This window comes from Lactuca serriola, chromosome 8, assembly GCF_051521515.1.
Source record: "Lactuca serriola cultivar US96UC23 chromosome 8, Lser_US96UC23_V15, whole genome shotgun sequence".
Classification (NCBI taxonomy): Eukaryota; Viridiplantae; Streptophyta; class Magnoliopsida; order Asterales; family Asteraceae; genus Lactuca; species Lactuca serriola.
The window spans coordinates 151,704,007-151,718,331 of NC_136415.1; the positions used below are offsets into that span (position 1 = coordinate 151,704,007).

The following is a 14,325-nucleotide window of genomic DNA, read 5'->3' on the forward strand; positions in this document are numbered from 1 at the left end:
AATTGAACACATACAGATTGTCTGTAGATCTCGCTGCTTGATTTAGGTGGACAACAATATCCCTGGTTGTAGTCAGTTAAATGGTCATAATAAAATTTTATTTAAGAATTAGGTCCAATCATGATAATAAAGTTATAATTAGATATATGCATGTATCATGTCATTGGTAAATTGTCCAAGTATTGTCACAAATTTTTCGTGTTTAAGTGGATCACAATACTGACGATCGATCAGACAAAGATGTGAAGATAAGGGTACCGACAAGTGGAATAAGGTTGTCCAACAACTTTGATCCCAAATCACTCTTAAAGTTAGCTATTATTTTTGTTTTTCTTAAGTTTGTTCATAGTGTTCTTCTAATTTAAATATTAGAACATCCGTATCTTTGTTATCTTCGTTCATGAAATCATATAATTGGATGAATGTTATCTTTTTTCATGAGGACACCGATGATGGCATGGAGATCTTAAGGTATCTGGCTGAGTCATTCCAAGATAAAAACATCCGTATCAGTTACAGAAGTTCCATTTCTGCCTCAACCACCCATGATGAAATCACCCAAGAGTTACGTAAGATCATGACTTTTCACGCAACTGTAATTATCATACATGTGTCACCATTACTAGCATCTGGCCTTATCTTAAATGCAAAAAGGTTACGAATGGTTAGTGAAGGATATGCATGGATTTTAACTGAAAAAACAGTTGACCTCTTGCGATCAACGAACTTTGCTGTCGTTGAGTCATCACAAGGGGCACTAGGTTTTAGGTCGTATGTTCCACCATCAGACAGGCTGCACGATTTCTTTCACAGAAAGAACTCCACCTCAGTAACAAAAGAAGTGCCTATGCCTGCCTTATGGGCATACGATATAATTTGGGCACTTGCCGAGTCTATAGAGAAGGTTGGAGTCCCACATAATGGTTCTATGCTTTTACATGAAGTTTTGAAAATCAGATTTAAGGGCATAAGTGGTGATTTTCAGCTCAGTGAAAGAAAAGTAATGTCCAATGGATATGAGATTATGAATGCGGTCGACAATGGTGAGAGGAGAGTAGGATATTGGACACATTCACAAGGAATCAGGAGAGCACACCCACATATTAAGAGCCACCGTTTGTATCCTAGCCTAGGCTCTGATGCTGTTGTCTGGCCCGGAGGGTCTACAACTGCTCCAAAAGGTTGGGTGTTTTGTGCAACTTCCAGTAAAAGGTTAAAAATTGGTGTTCTGAAGATAAAAAACTTTAAGTACTTCATGGATGTAGATCATGACGTTGAGACCAATGTTACAACTGCCACTGGATTCTCCATTAAACGAGGTCGCTTCCTCCGTTCAGAACACCTCCAACAGTTTGTAAAGATCTTTTTTTTTCGTATTGCCTCCAACAGACTCCAAAATTGAATTGACCAATGAAAGCATCCGTCTTCCGCCTCACGTCCCACGCAAACCACCCATCCCTGGGGCGATGTTCATGCGTGGGGAGGCACGCCACCTCAGCCCAAGACGCATGAAACTCCTCAATACCGGTTAAACAAAAGATCACACATCAATTATAAATATGCTCTTCTACTTCTAAACTTTTTTATTTTAAACCAATTTTAGATTGGGTTTTGTCCCAAAAATTTTTTTTGTTGGCCCTATTGATTGGTTTGCTAGACCTATTGAACCATGTTTTCAATTGTACTGTTTGTTTTTGGGCCTTTGCTAGAGTTCTTGGTCCAAATACCCTAGGCCGAAAACCCTTTTCTTTGGGCCTTATTGGAACGAAAACCCTTTTATTGGGCCAAATTAAGCCCAAAAGCCCATACACACTCAAGAACCGAAAACCTTTTTCTTTGGGCCTTCATTTGGCCGAAAACTCTTTTATTTGGGGCATAGTGAAACCGAAAGCCATACCACAAGGACCGAAAACCTCATGGAGGGGTGTTTTCAGCCACCCTAAAACCGAAAACCCCTCCCCTAAATGAGGAAAAATCGGTTTTGGCACAAGTCAAACAAAAAAAGGAAAAAGAAATTGCACAAAAGAGTTCCACCTAATTGCTTTACATTACATAACCCAACAAACAACCACACTACGTATGCTTTTACATTCCATACACCCACACCATGCATCTATATATTCACCATGCAAACAAGCCAACTTTTCCCTCTCTCTTCTTTAAGATCGGCCAAAGACCCCTCACACACACACACACCAAAAATCTTCCCACTCACTTTACTCTCAAGAACTCACTCACATTTTCCTCTCTAAATTTCGTGAGCCATCATAAGGGGGTGTTTTACTTCAATAAAATCCTAGTCAATTGGTAAGCAAATCATGTGATTCTTGTATTTCTAAATGTCTTATGCTACAAACTCCTTGTTTACACACTATTTTCGTGTGTTAGAATCCTTAGAACAATTGCAACATTCGAGTGTTCTTCAAGTTGTGCAAGGCTAGGCTCAACATCTTCTTCAATTTCCTTCCTACTACCACACGAAATCACCAATGTGAGCTTCATACCCGCATGTTTTTCGTGTTTTTCATGCTTTTCAGAGGGGGGGGATACAAGTCAAGTTTCATTTACCCATTAGATATTTGCATGCACCAACATGTTTATGTAGAGATTTGTTCTTATGATGTTGAATACCTCATGCTAACACACCATTAAATCGTGATTTACAAGCTTCATATATGCAAGAATAAGTTTATCCACTGGATACTTGCATGCATCATAGTTATGTGTTGAAAATGGAACAAAGTCTTAAGTAAAAAGGTTTTTATCATACGTTAGTAATATAAAATTGTGATGTATATGTTTGTTTACATTTTTGTTACATAAAATTCGTGGTCATGGTTTAATCACTCAATTATGTCGAAAACATAACAATGTGCATGTCTATGTATGTTTAACTCGTGGACATGCATGTTCACCTTTCAAAATTTACACAAATGTTTGAATAAAATATTAAGGTTATCAATTGTGGTGTTATAAAAATCATGACTTATTAGAGTCGAACCAAAATAAAATATTTTGTGTTTCAAAATTTTCAAAACGGTACAAAGGCGTTAAACAAACTACAAAGTCTGATATTTTATTTTAATACTTTTATTAGTAAAATAGTCCCAACTTGTCATCACTATTTTTGGATGGTTTAAAACCCAAGAATTTGTTGATATGTTTACTACTATACATATTTATCATTGATTATTTATATGAAGATTTATAAATAGTTACACAAAAGTGAATGCAAAACAAACTTTTGACAGAATAGTTTGCTTGTCGTAAATAGCTTGTCATGAAACTCATAAAACTCATGTCAAAAATTTCCAAAAGGTGTAATTATTCCATGATACAAGAAAGGAGGTGTAGTTCACGTAAACTTGTTAATGCTCTAGTGAGACACTATATCTTTACCGTACCTACCTAGCGTACACTCTAAGTCTTGTAATTATAACTAGATTCTCCCGGAGGGAGAGAGAGGTAGTTGTGTATAGATCTATACAGGGATTGACACCCTTACACCTGAGTTGTTCGCTATAGCTAGTCGAGCTCATGAAGAAGCTTGGGCAGACAAAGCCAAAACTTAAATCCAGTGTGGTTGCTGTTTTCATAGCCAACGAAGAGAACTCTTCCATTCCTGGAGTTGGTGTTGACGTAGTTGTTAAAGATGGACTTCTTGATAAGCTAAAAATTGGACCACTGTAAGTCCCCTTTTTTATTATTTCTTTCTAAATCATGTATAAAAACGACTCATCAATAAAAATAGCCTTAGAAAGTTGGTCCAAATTCCAATCATGTTATTTGTAACAAACGTACCTTTTAAAGAACAATGATATAAGATTCTTAAATGTTTTATGTAAAAGATTTTGAATTTATGGAATGCTTCAACAAAAGTGTAAATAATGATAAAATCTAAATCGGATAGTTTTTTTTTTGTTGAAGGTTTTGGATTGACACGCCTGATAAGCAACCTTGCATTGGTACGGGTGGTATGATACCATGGAAGCTTCATGTTACATGGAAGCTTTTTCATAGTGGTCTAGCACACAAGGTGTCTTGATTCTTGAATAAAAAAAAGTTGCTTTTGGTTTTGGTTATTGCTATAAATTTATTTGATTTCATATTAAATAAAGATACTTAGAGGTCATCTGGTTCATGGCATGTTTGGTTGACTAATGGTAATGGATGGAAGGGAATTCCAGATTCCATCCCATGGCATGTTTGTTTGGTTGCCAAATGGACGGAATTGAATTCCATCAGAATCCTTTTGATTCCATCATAATATAGGTTTAAATACAATTCAGTTTTTGTCATTGAATTCCATTTCATTTCTCTTTGGCTTTTTCTGCAGGTGTGGATTTAATTTCTAGCGTCTCTTGTAAGAAGCAAATAATCTAAAGTCTAATACTTGTAAAATACCTTGAAAGGCTAATTTATAATATAGTATACATTAATAATATATAACTTGTAAAATACCTTAAAACTTTGCTGATATAACTCATGTTATAGATGATGAAGTGCATGAACGTTCTCTCTTGGTGAGTTACTGAGATTATAATTTTGTATATCATTTATTTGGTGAGTTAGTAAGATTATAACTTCTTCTGTCTAATTTTTAAAATAATTTATTTCGTAAACCGGGTGATTTTCTACTAATTATTTTGAAGAGTTTTATAGAGAAGCAATCCGCTCAAAGCACACAAAATCTGAAAGTTATCCTTATGTATGTATGAGCACATATATGCCGAAACTTACAAAATGTCATAACTCATGAATATTTTTATTCATAATTTAATTTGTTTTCCAGGTCAGCAACAGTCGATTCACAACTATTTTCTCATTACTTTGATGACTGCCCTGTTATTCATGCACAAGGTAGAACACATCATGTAACAACATACTTCCTTGAAGACATTCATGATAGTGTAGATTATAAGCTAGCTTCAGATTCTCTAGCTTCTTTGAGATTCAATGCACCAAAACAGAAGGTATTTTACAAGTTATATATTATTAATGTATACTATATTATAATAATATATTGTCTGCCAAATCCCAAAGTCAACAGTTCCAATAACCTTGAAACTTTGTTGAATGGAAATGCAATATCTGTCCTAGTGTTAGTTAGGTAGTGTAGTCCAATCCTCTAAGTGTGCTCTTAAAGTGTTTCAGATTTTCCTAACAATGATGAGGGACATACACCTCTTCTTCTACCTCGCCATTTAAAAAGGCTAATTTAACATCACTCTGATACACATTCCATTTCAATTGTATGCTTTTGAAGAAGTAGAATTGCGAATAAAATTACACTTCTTTAACTTTTGATCAATCTTATTGTGTGAAGAGATAATTGGAGCATAAATAATTATCCTAAAACTTTTAGTTGACTGACTTGTGTCTTTCTACTTTTCCAGGATGCATATGGTGTTAGCTAAGAAAGACTTTCTATTTTTTTTCCCATAAACACAACCCTCAAAACCATACTTACTAATTTCTATGTTGAGTCTATTGGAGTTAATTCTGATATGAATTTGAGTTTAATGCAATAAAGAGAATAATCGGTTACCACATTGTGGTTAACCTAGTAGTTAAAGTTTTTAGTTATAGTTTGGTAGTTTTAAAAGAACTTTTAATTCAGATTTTAATGTGTTAGAGTCTATAAATTGCAAACAGTTTGTAGTTTGTTTGGTGTGTCAAATAAAAGAAGAATTCAGAAAAGTTTTATGTGTGTTTTCTTTCCCCTGTTTCAGACATGTGCAGTTTTTATTGTGGTCATTTTTAGCCTGATCACCAACACTTGGTATCAGAGCTCTCAGTTCATACCCAAATATATCTGTTACGAATCCATGTCGTCATCTAGCCAACTTGTTACAAGAGAGAATGGTGGAGTGCCATTTCACTATCCGATATTGACTCCCACGAACTACACCACGTGGGCGATCAAAATGGAAGCTATAATGGATGCCCAGGGAGTATGGGAATCCATTGAACCAGCAGGGGGAGAAGTTGTGAATGAGAAAAAGAACAAGTCGGCTCGGGCTTATCTTTTCCAAGCAATACCGGAAGACATCTTGTTACAGGTGGCAAAGAAGAAGACAACAAAGGAAGTGTGGGATTCTTTAAAAACAAGGTTTCTCGGGGCTGATAGAGTTCAGAAAGCAAGATTGCACACTCTCAAGAGTGAGTTCGAGGCCTTATGGATGAAAGACGGGGAGTCTATAGATGAGTTCGCGGGAAAGCTAGGTGCAATGATCTCGAAGCACAGCAGTCTTGGCATAACCCTTGAAGATAGTGTGCTCGTAAGAAAACTACTTGACTCTGTCCCAGATAACTACCTGCAACTGGTAGCATCCATTGAACAATATTCAGATGTGGATGAGATGCCATTCGAGGAAGTTATAGGAAGGCTCAAGGCCTATGAGGATCAACTGAAACTTTGAAGCAATAATACAACCGGGGAAGGAAGTTTGTTGTTCACCCGATCAGAAGGTCAAAACAATCAAAAGGCTTCAAAAGGGGGTTCCTTCTCGAGTGGTAAGGGACGCGGAACATCACATCATGACAGAGGTGGTCGAAGTGGTAGACGAGGTAGAGGAAGTACACGAGGCAGAGGTGGTCATGGAAGCTTTACAAAGTTTCATGACTCACACAATAATCGTCAAAAAGGAAGGGATAAAAGTCATATAAAGTGTTACAATTGCGAAGAATATGGTCAGTATGCATCAGAATGCAAAGCTCCAAAGGAAAGAAAAGATGAAGTAAACTTGACTCAAACTCAAAATCGCGATGATGAACCAGAAGCACTTCTGTTGAGTATCCTTGGGGAAGAGTCAAACAACATGGTGTTACTAAATGAAGACAAGGTGTTCTCGGGGCAGAAGAGCAGTGGTGAATACCTTTGGTATTTGGATAATGGTGCCAGTAATCATATGGCTGGCATGAGAAGTTTCTTTGCTGAACTCGATGAGAAAGTGACAGGACAGGTGCGTTTTGGTGATGGTTCTAAAGTGAAGATTGAAGGAAAAGGGACAATCTTGTTTAAGTGCAAGAATGGTGATCAAATACTTGTACCAGATGTATATTTCATTCCAGCTTTGCATTGTAACATCCTGAGTCTAGGGCAGATGACAGAAGAAGGATACAAGAATTAGATGTTGCATCAGTATCTACGAGTACATGATGTACATGGAAGATTGATAATGAAGGTACAACGGTCCAAGAACCGGTTGTACAAGATCACCCTCAAAACTTCACAACCGATTTGTATGGCAACTAGTATTGATGACAAGGCTTGGCTATAGCATGCGAGGTTGGGACACGTAAACTTTCGAGTTATGGAATCAATGGTTGAGAAAGGATTAGTAGAAGGTGTGCCAAAGATAAAACACCCGACACAAGTTTGCGATGGGTGTTTGGTCGCGAAACAAGTCAAACAACCATTCCCAAAAGAAGCAATGTGGCGAGCAAGTAATCCTCTCGAGCTAATTCACGCTGATCTTTGTGGTCCAATAACACCACAAACTTTGGCAGGTAACAGATACTTCATGCTAATGGTCGATGATTTTAGCAGATACATGTGGGTACATATGTTGAAATCAAAAGACGAAGCCTTTGAAACCTTCAAGAAATTTAAGGCTTAGGTTGAAAATGAGAGTCCATACAAGGCGAAGGTACTCAGGACAGATCGGGGAGGGGATTTCACCTCCCAAGTTTTCTCAGAATTTTGCAGCAAAGAAGGCATCAAAAGGCAATTAACTACACCGTATTCGCCCCAACAAAACGGTGTAGTTGAGCGTCAAAATCGGACCGTTCTTGAAGCCACGAGATCATTCTTGAAGACTATGAGTGTGCCAGAAAGATTGTGGGGGAGGCTGTTCGTCACGCAGTGTATGTTCTAAATCGAATGCCAACGAAAGGTGTAAAGAATATGACACCGTATGAAGGGTGGAAAGGGAAAAACCAACGCTTCATCATGTCAAAGTGTTTGGTTGCCTTGCACACATGAAGAAGCCATCAAATCAATTAACCAAGCTAAGTGATCGAAGTATCCAAGTGGTGTATCTAGGGGTCGAACCAGGTAGCAAGGCTTATAGATTGTTCAACCCTAAAGAGAATAAGATAATGGTGGGCCGAGATGTCATATTTGAGAGAAAGTTAAGTGGAGTTGGGCTGAAGCCCAAAATGGCGAGCAAGGTGAACAAATTGGGTATTTTAGAAGTTTTTTTAATTCATCGACATATAGAGAAGAAGTGTATCAAAACCCGGGTGATGATGAAAATCCTTCTTTCCTATCGCCGGTGGATACTCCTTCAGCGACACCAACAAGCACGAGCACAAGTAATCAAACAAACTACCTTCACAACTACCGGTGGATACTCTTTTCTTCACAACTAGCGGTGGATACTCCTTCACAACTACCTGACAGGGGATCGAGAATGGTTGGAAGCAATGAAAACTGAACTTGGCCCACTTGAAAAAAATAAAACATGGAATCTGACAGATTTGCCACGTGGACATAGACCCATTGGACTGAAGTGGGTATTTAAATTAAAAAAAGATCCAGAAGGCAAAGTAATAAAACACAAAGCCCGGTTGGTCGCGAAGGGGTATGTGCAGCGAAAGGGGGTTGATTTTGATGAAGTGTTTGCGCCCGTAGCACGATTGGAGACAATTCGAGTACTCCTAGCACTTGCAGCAATGGGAGGCTGGAAAGTTCACCATCTTGATGTGAAATCCGCTTTCTTAAATGGAGAGTTAAAAGAAGAGGTATATGTTTCACAGCCTGACGGGTTTGTTATTGCAAGCAAGGAACATCAGGTTTACCAGTTAAATAAAGCTCTCTATGGGCTACGACAGGCTCCAAGAGCGTGGAATGTCAAGCTTGACAAAACACTCAAGGGTATGGGTTTTCACAGGTGCCCCCAAGAACAGGCCGTGTACCGACTTAAAAACGCAGAAGCGGTGCTAATAGTTGGTGTATATGTAGAGGACTTGATTGTGACAGGTAGTTGTGAAGAAAAGATAGCTGATTTCAAGAACCAAATGAAGAAAGTATTCGATATGAGTGATTTGGGATTGCTAACCTACTACCTTGGAATTGAGGTGAAACAAAGTAAAAAGGGTATAACAATCAGTCAAATGGGATATGCAAAGAAATTACTAACAGCAGCAGGTATGGCAGATTGCAATGAGGCAAAATATCCAATGGAACCAAAACTTAGCTTGACCAAGAATGAAGATGAAGCCACAGTGGATGCTACAAAATTTCGGAGTCTCATTGGGAGCTTGCGTTACCTGATACACACAAGGCCAGATCTTAGTTACTCAGTTGGGGTGGTCAGTCGATACATGGAGTCACCTAGAGAAAGTCATTTAAAGGCAGTAAAACACATTTTGAGGTATGTAAAGGGTACAATTAATCATGGTCTTGTGTATAGACAAGGAGGAGATGGAAACTTAGTGGGTTATAGTGGTAGTAGTCACGGGATGGATCGTGATGATGGAAAAGGCACAACTGGAATGGCATTTTATCTCTCAGGAAATTTGGTCATATGGAGTTCACAAAAGCAGAGGACTGTGGCTCTGTCTTCTTGTGAATCAGAATTCATGGCAGCAACATCAGCGGCTTGTCAAGCATTGTGGTTGAGAAACCTCTTAAAGGAATTGACCAGCTGGGAGGTTAGAAAGGTCAAGTTATATGTAGACAACAAATCTGCAATAGAGCTCATGAAGAACTGTGTATTCCATGGTAGGAGCAAACACATTGAGACTCGATACCATTTCATCCGTGAGTGTGTGGAAAATGGATTAATTTGTGTGGAGCATATAAGTGGAGAGGAGCAACGAGCAGATACTCTGACCAAAGCATTACCCCGGGTGAAGTTTGCTGAGATGAAAAGTCTTCTGGGAGTTGAGAAGCTTGAAGACCCTATTCAGAATTAGGGGGAGAGTATTGTAGTTAATTCTGATTTGAATTTGAGTTTAATGCAATAAAGAGAATAATCGGTTACCACATTGTGGTTAACCTGGTAGTTAAAGTTTTTAGTTATAGTTTGGTAATTTTAAAAGCACTTTTAATTCAAATTTTAATGTGTTAGAGTCTATAAATTGCAAACAGTTTGTAGTTTGTTTGGTGTGTCAAATAAAAGAAAATTTCAGAAAAGTTTTATGTGTGTTTTCTTTCCCCTATTTGTTTCAGACCTGTGCAGTTTTTATTGTGGTCATTTTTAGCCTGATCACCAACAGAGTCGCATTCATAAATTAAGTTATCTCTCTTTGAGAATGTATAAGATTAGGTCAAGAGTTCGCTATAACTTTTTCAGCTGGCAGTGTATCTTGTCTATGGAGCTGTTTCTTTTTCACTTAATGATTTTAATTAAGGGGTTAAGCAATTAATCTATAAAGGCAAAAAAAACTAGATTAATGTATTAAGGCACCAATCAATAACTCATTTCCCTTCTTCTTTTTCCTCCCAACTCTCTCATGCTAAAATTGATAATATTCTTAATGTTAAAGAATGTTGTGAATTTTTTTTGTTGAAATGTAAGGGTAAAATGGTCATCTAATCTTATTCAGATGGTTTAATTGGTTTAGAAAAGAAACAGATGTTATGTATTTTCTATACTACACTTTATCTGGACATACATCATTTCTCAACCGGGTATTTTTTCCATACATGACTTGATAAGAAAAAGAAGAAACAACCGATATGGAATGGGATCGTAACTCCAACAAAAGACATGGTGACACTTTTCATGTGAGTTTCTTTTATAAATGGACCTAATCACTATAATGACATCCAAACACAACAATTTATAAAATCCCTGTTTAAAAATGAAAATGAAGGTTGTGGCATATGATTTTGGAATCAAGCACATTATATTGAGGTGATTGGCATCTTACTGGTGTAAAATCACGGTTGTTCCTTCAAAATGGCCAGCATCTGAGACTCTTAAAATGAAACCAGATGGGGTACTTTTCAGCAATGGACCATGTGATCCTTCTGTTGTACCTTATGCTGTTGAGACACGCAGTGAAGGCTATTATCGGAAATGTTCCTGTTTTTGTGATTTGCATGGGACATCAGTTGCTTGGTCAGGCCTTGGGTGGGAAGACATATAAAATGAAGTTTGGTCATCATGGAGGAAATCATCTGGTTCGTAACCTCAGAAATAGAACTGTTGAGATTAGTGCCCAGGTATTATATACAATATAATTATTTTTATTAATAAATATTATTAGTTAATGGGGGGGGGATACATTTGTTGCAGAATCACAATTATGCGGTTGATCTGAATGATGGAAGTTGTGCAGTCAATTCAGATTCACTACTATCATGTATGTAAATTAACACACTTTTTAAATGTTTATTTTACTTATTGTTATATATACTACTATTATCGATGTTGGAGTAAGTGAATCTTTTTGTGGTAATTTCATCGATTTGTTTATTATAGCATTTTCTCTATTACAAGACTTTACTTTAAATTTATTTGGGTAGATATAAAAAAAAATACTTGCTATAAAACACAACGTTGCTTTTTATTGCATTGAATATGAATATGATGCGGGATTATGGCATTGATTTTGATGACAAGACACATCCCGTGAAGGCGTTTCGATGCGGATGTGGCAGCATGTTCTGTCGAAACAATAAACATCCTAACACTAAGTAATCTCCATTCTCTAATCTCTCTGCCTTTTTGTTGTAGGATGGATATAATTATATATATTGAATATGGAAAGTTTTGTTTTTTGTGTTGTAAACACTTAAATCTGTTATTTGTTCTGTTGTGTGTGTTGTTGCAGGACACAGAAGAAGAAGATACACTTAAAGTTAAGATCCATTTTGAAGTGATTTTGTTTCGTATCTATCTTATGTATTGTACTACATGTAATAACCAAAAGTCAAGGGTTATTTTAGGTATTTTCGTAGACTTGTTTTTTTGTACCAACAAAATCCATAAAAAACATTACAACTTTGAATCTCAACTTTCACTTTATTTCTTGTATGTGGTTTAGTTTGTGTGCGTATTTTATTTTTATTTCTCTGACTGTGAAGCTGACAAAAAAAAAAGGTAAACTGCATCATCTGAATCTGAATTAACTAGGCTCATGTGCGTTACCTTGCATGCATCATGTAAATCACAATTATAAATGGAGTGGAAGTCACTCATGTGAATCTGAATGATGGAATCTGTGCAGGTCTTGCCTTCCCTCAACAAAAGCTCATGTCTCTTCAATACCATCTGGAAGCTTCTCCTGGACCCCACGATTCAGACCTTGGTAATATTCAATGCCTTTCTTTCTTATCATTCGCAAGTTGCAAAAACTTTTACAAATTAAGACCTTGCAAAATAACAAGTAAAAATAATTCCTTATCATTGTACTTGTATTGCTTTGTGTATTATGTCATCCTACTTTCATTTTTTCCTATCACAAGGTTGTACTTAAAATACCCTATTATAACAACGTCATTGAGATACTAAGGAAAAAAAAACTAGAAGTACAATGGCACAATAAAAAAAATGAAAGTAGGGTGCTACAATGGCTTATGTGGTTACTATTTTTCTTGTTCTTGAATCTAGATCAGGTTGGTTCCACACTTTTTGATGCTAATCTTTCAATAAAATCCAAGCATGTTTGGTGGGTTGAATGGAATGGAAAGGAATTACATCTTATTTATGAAACCCGGATTCTTGTTTTAATATTTTATACAGGTATGGGCTGTATTGAAGCCTGGATTCTTGGCGAAAGGTATTTTACTACATTTGTATTAAATTTTAATATTTTATAATATAGATTGATGATGCTTGAAGCCTTTTTGAATACTAATGTGTTGATGATGAAAACAGGTATCATGTGGAAACAGAAGAAGTGTATTACAATTTTTTGACATGATGTTATTGGATGAAATTGATTGTTTTGGATATATTTGTTTCCATATTTTTGTATTATGCGTAAATGAGTATTGTAAAGACGTGTCGTAAATGTATATCGTAAATGGTTGCTATAGTTTATGACATGCAAATGCGTGTCATCTTCTTTTATGACAGGGACTTTAATGATACGTAATGCATGTCCTAAATTCGCGTCGTAAGTTTACGACACGCAAATGCGTTTCATCTTCTTTTATGACAGGGCCTTCATTGACACGCAATGCGTGTTGTAAACGCGCGCCATAAACGCGTGTTGTAATTGCGCATTGTAAATGCGCGTCGTAAATAGACGACGCACAAAACCATGTCGTCTCTCATTATGACAAGGCCTTCCTTGACACGCATTTGCGCGTCGTCTGAGCGTTTTACCTGTTGAGTGCTGTTGACCATGCTGAACACAGGCCGTATTAGTTGAGTGCAAATCAACACGGGCCGTGTTCGACCCAAAAACCAATTTTTGGCAGTTTTTCCTATCTTTCATATTACGGGTTAAGGGCCATTTTTACAAACACACATCAAATCAGAGCACATTTTGAGAGGGGATTTCGAAGGTTTTTGCAAGGGTTTGATCAGTAATCATTTGGAAACATTATTTCTAGTATTTGTAAGTTGTAATTGCACATTATTTCCATCTTTATTCTTGTTTGATTTGTTCTTAGCCATGTGTGGCTAAGAAACCCTAGTTTCTAGTTCTTGTTCAAAACATGTTGATTGCTTGACTTGAAGCATGTGATTTGATGTTTGATTTGTGATTCTATTCTAGTGATTATGTTTTTGTTTAAACTAGAACCCTTAAATTAGATTTGTGTTTGATTGGCCACTTTCATGAATTGAATTTTTGTGCAATTAATTAACTTTTACGGCACCCAATCGTTCTATTAAGTTAATAATTGGTAACAGGCAATAAGTTTCACTACTAGAAAAGCAGCCTTTTACGAGGCTCATTGCGCGTCGTAAAACGCTCAGACGACGCGCAAATGCGCGTCAAGAAAGGCCCTGGCATAAAGAGAGACGACGCGCTTTTGTGCGTCGTCTATAGACGACGCGCATTTATGACGCGCATTTACGACGCGCGGTTATGACACGCAATGCGTATCAAGGAAGGCCCTGTCATAAAGGAAGACGACACGCATTTGCATGTCGTAACCTCACGACGCACGTGTTTATGACACACAATGCGTATCAAGGAAGGCCCTGTCAAGAAAGGCCATGTCATAAATGAAGATGACACAGATTTTTGCGTATCATAATTTTAAATGTTCTAAACAAATATATTTATATATTTATTAATTTTTGAATTAAATTTGCATTAATGTCTCATAATAGAAATAAAATATCATATACAAAAAATACAATCCATTGCATAAAATTTAATGTCATACAATTCTATTTCTTATAATATCTA

At 36.8% G+C, this 14,325-nt stretch overlaps 1 protein-coding gene and 1 pseudogene across 1 annotated transcript; both read left to right on the plus strand.

The window, feature by feature from the left end:
• The first annotated feature begins 418 nt into the window (after nt 1–418).
• On the plus strand, nt 419–1,402 carry LOC145067504 (glutamate receptor 1.2-like). Its single transcript, XM_079014633.1, has one exon. It carries the CDS (start codon nt 419–421, stop codon nt 1,400–1,402), a length of 984 nt encoding a protein of 327 aa, XP_078870759.1.
• Nucleotides 1,403–10,690: 9,288 nt separating this feature from the next.
• Nucleotides 10,691–12,877, plus strand: LOC145067505 (carbamoyl phosphate synthase small chain, chloroplastic-like; annotated as a pseudogene).
• Nucleotides 12,878–14,325: the final 1,448 nt, after the last annotated feature.

What these genes read in the sequence shown, in the direction of transcription:
- LOC145067504 (XM_079014633.1), top strand. Translation starts at nt 419, where the DNA reads ATGAATGTTATCTTTTTTCATGAGGACACCGATGATGGCATGGAGATC.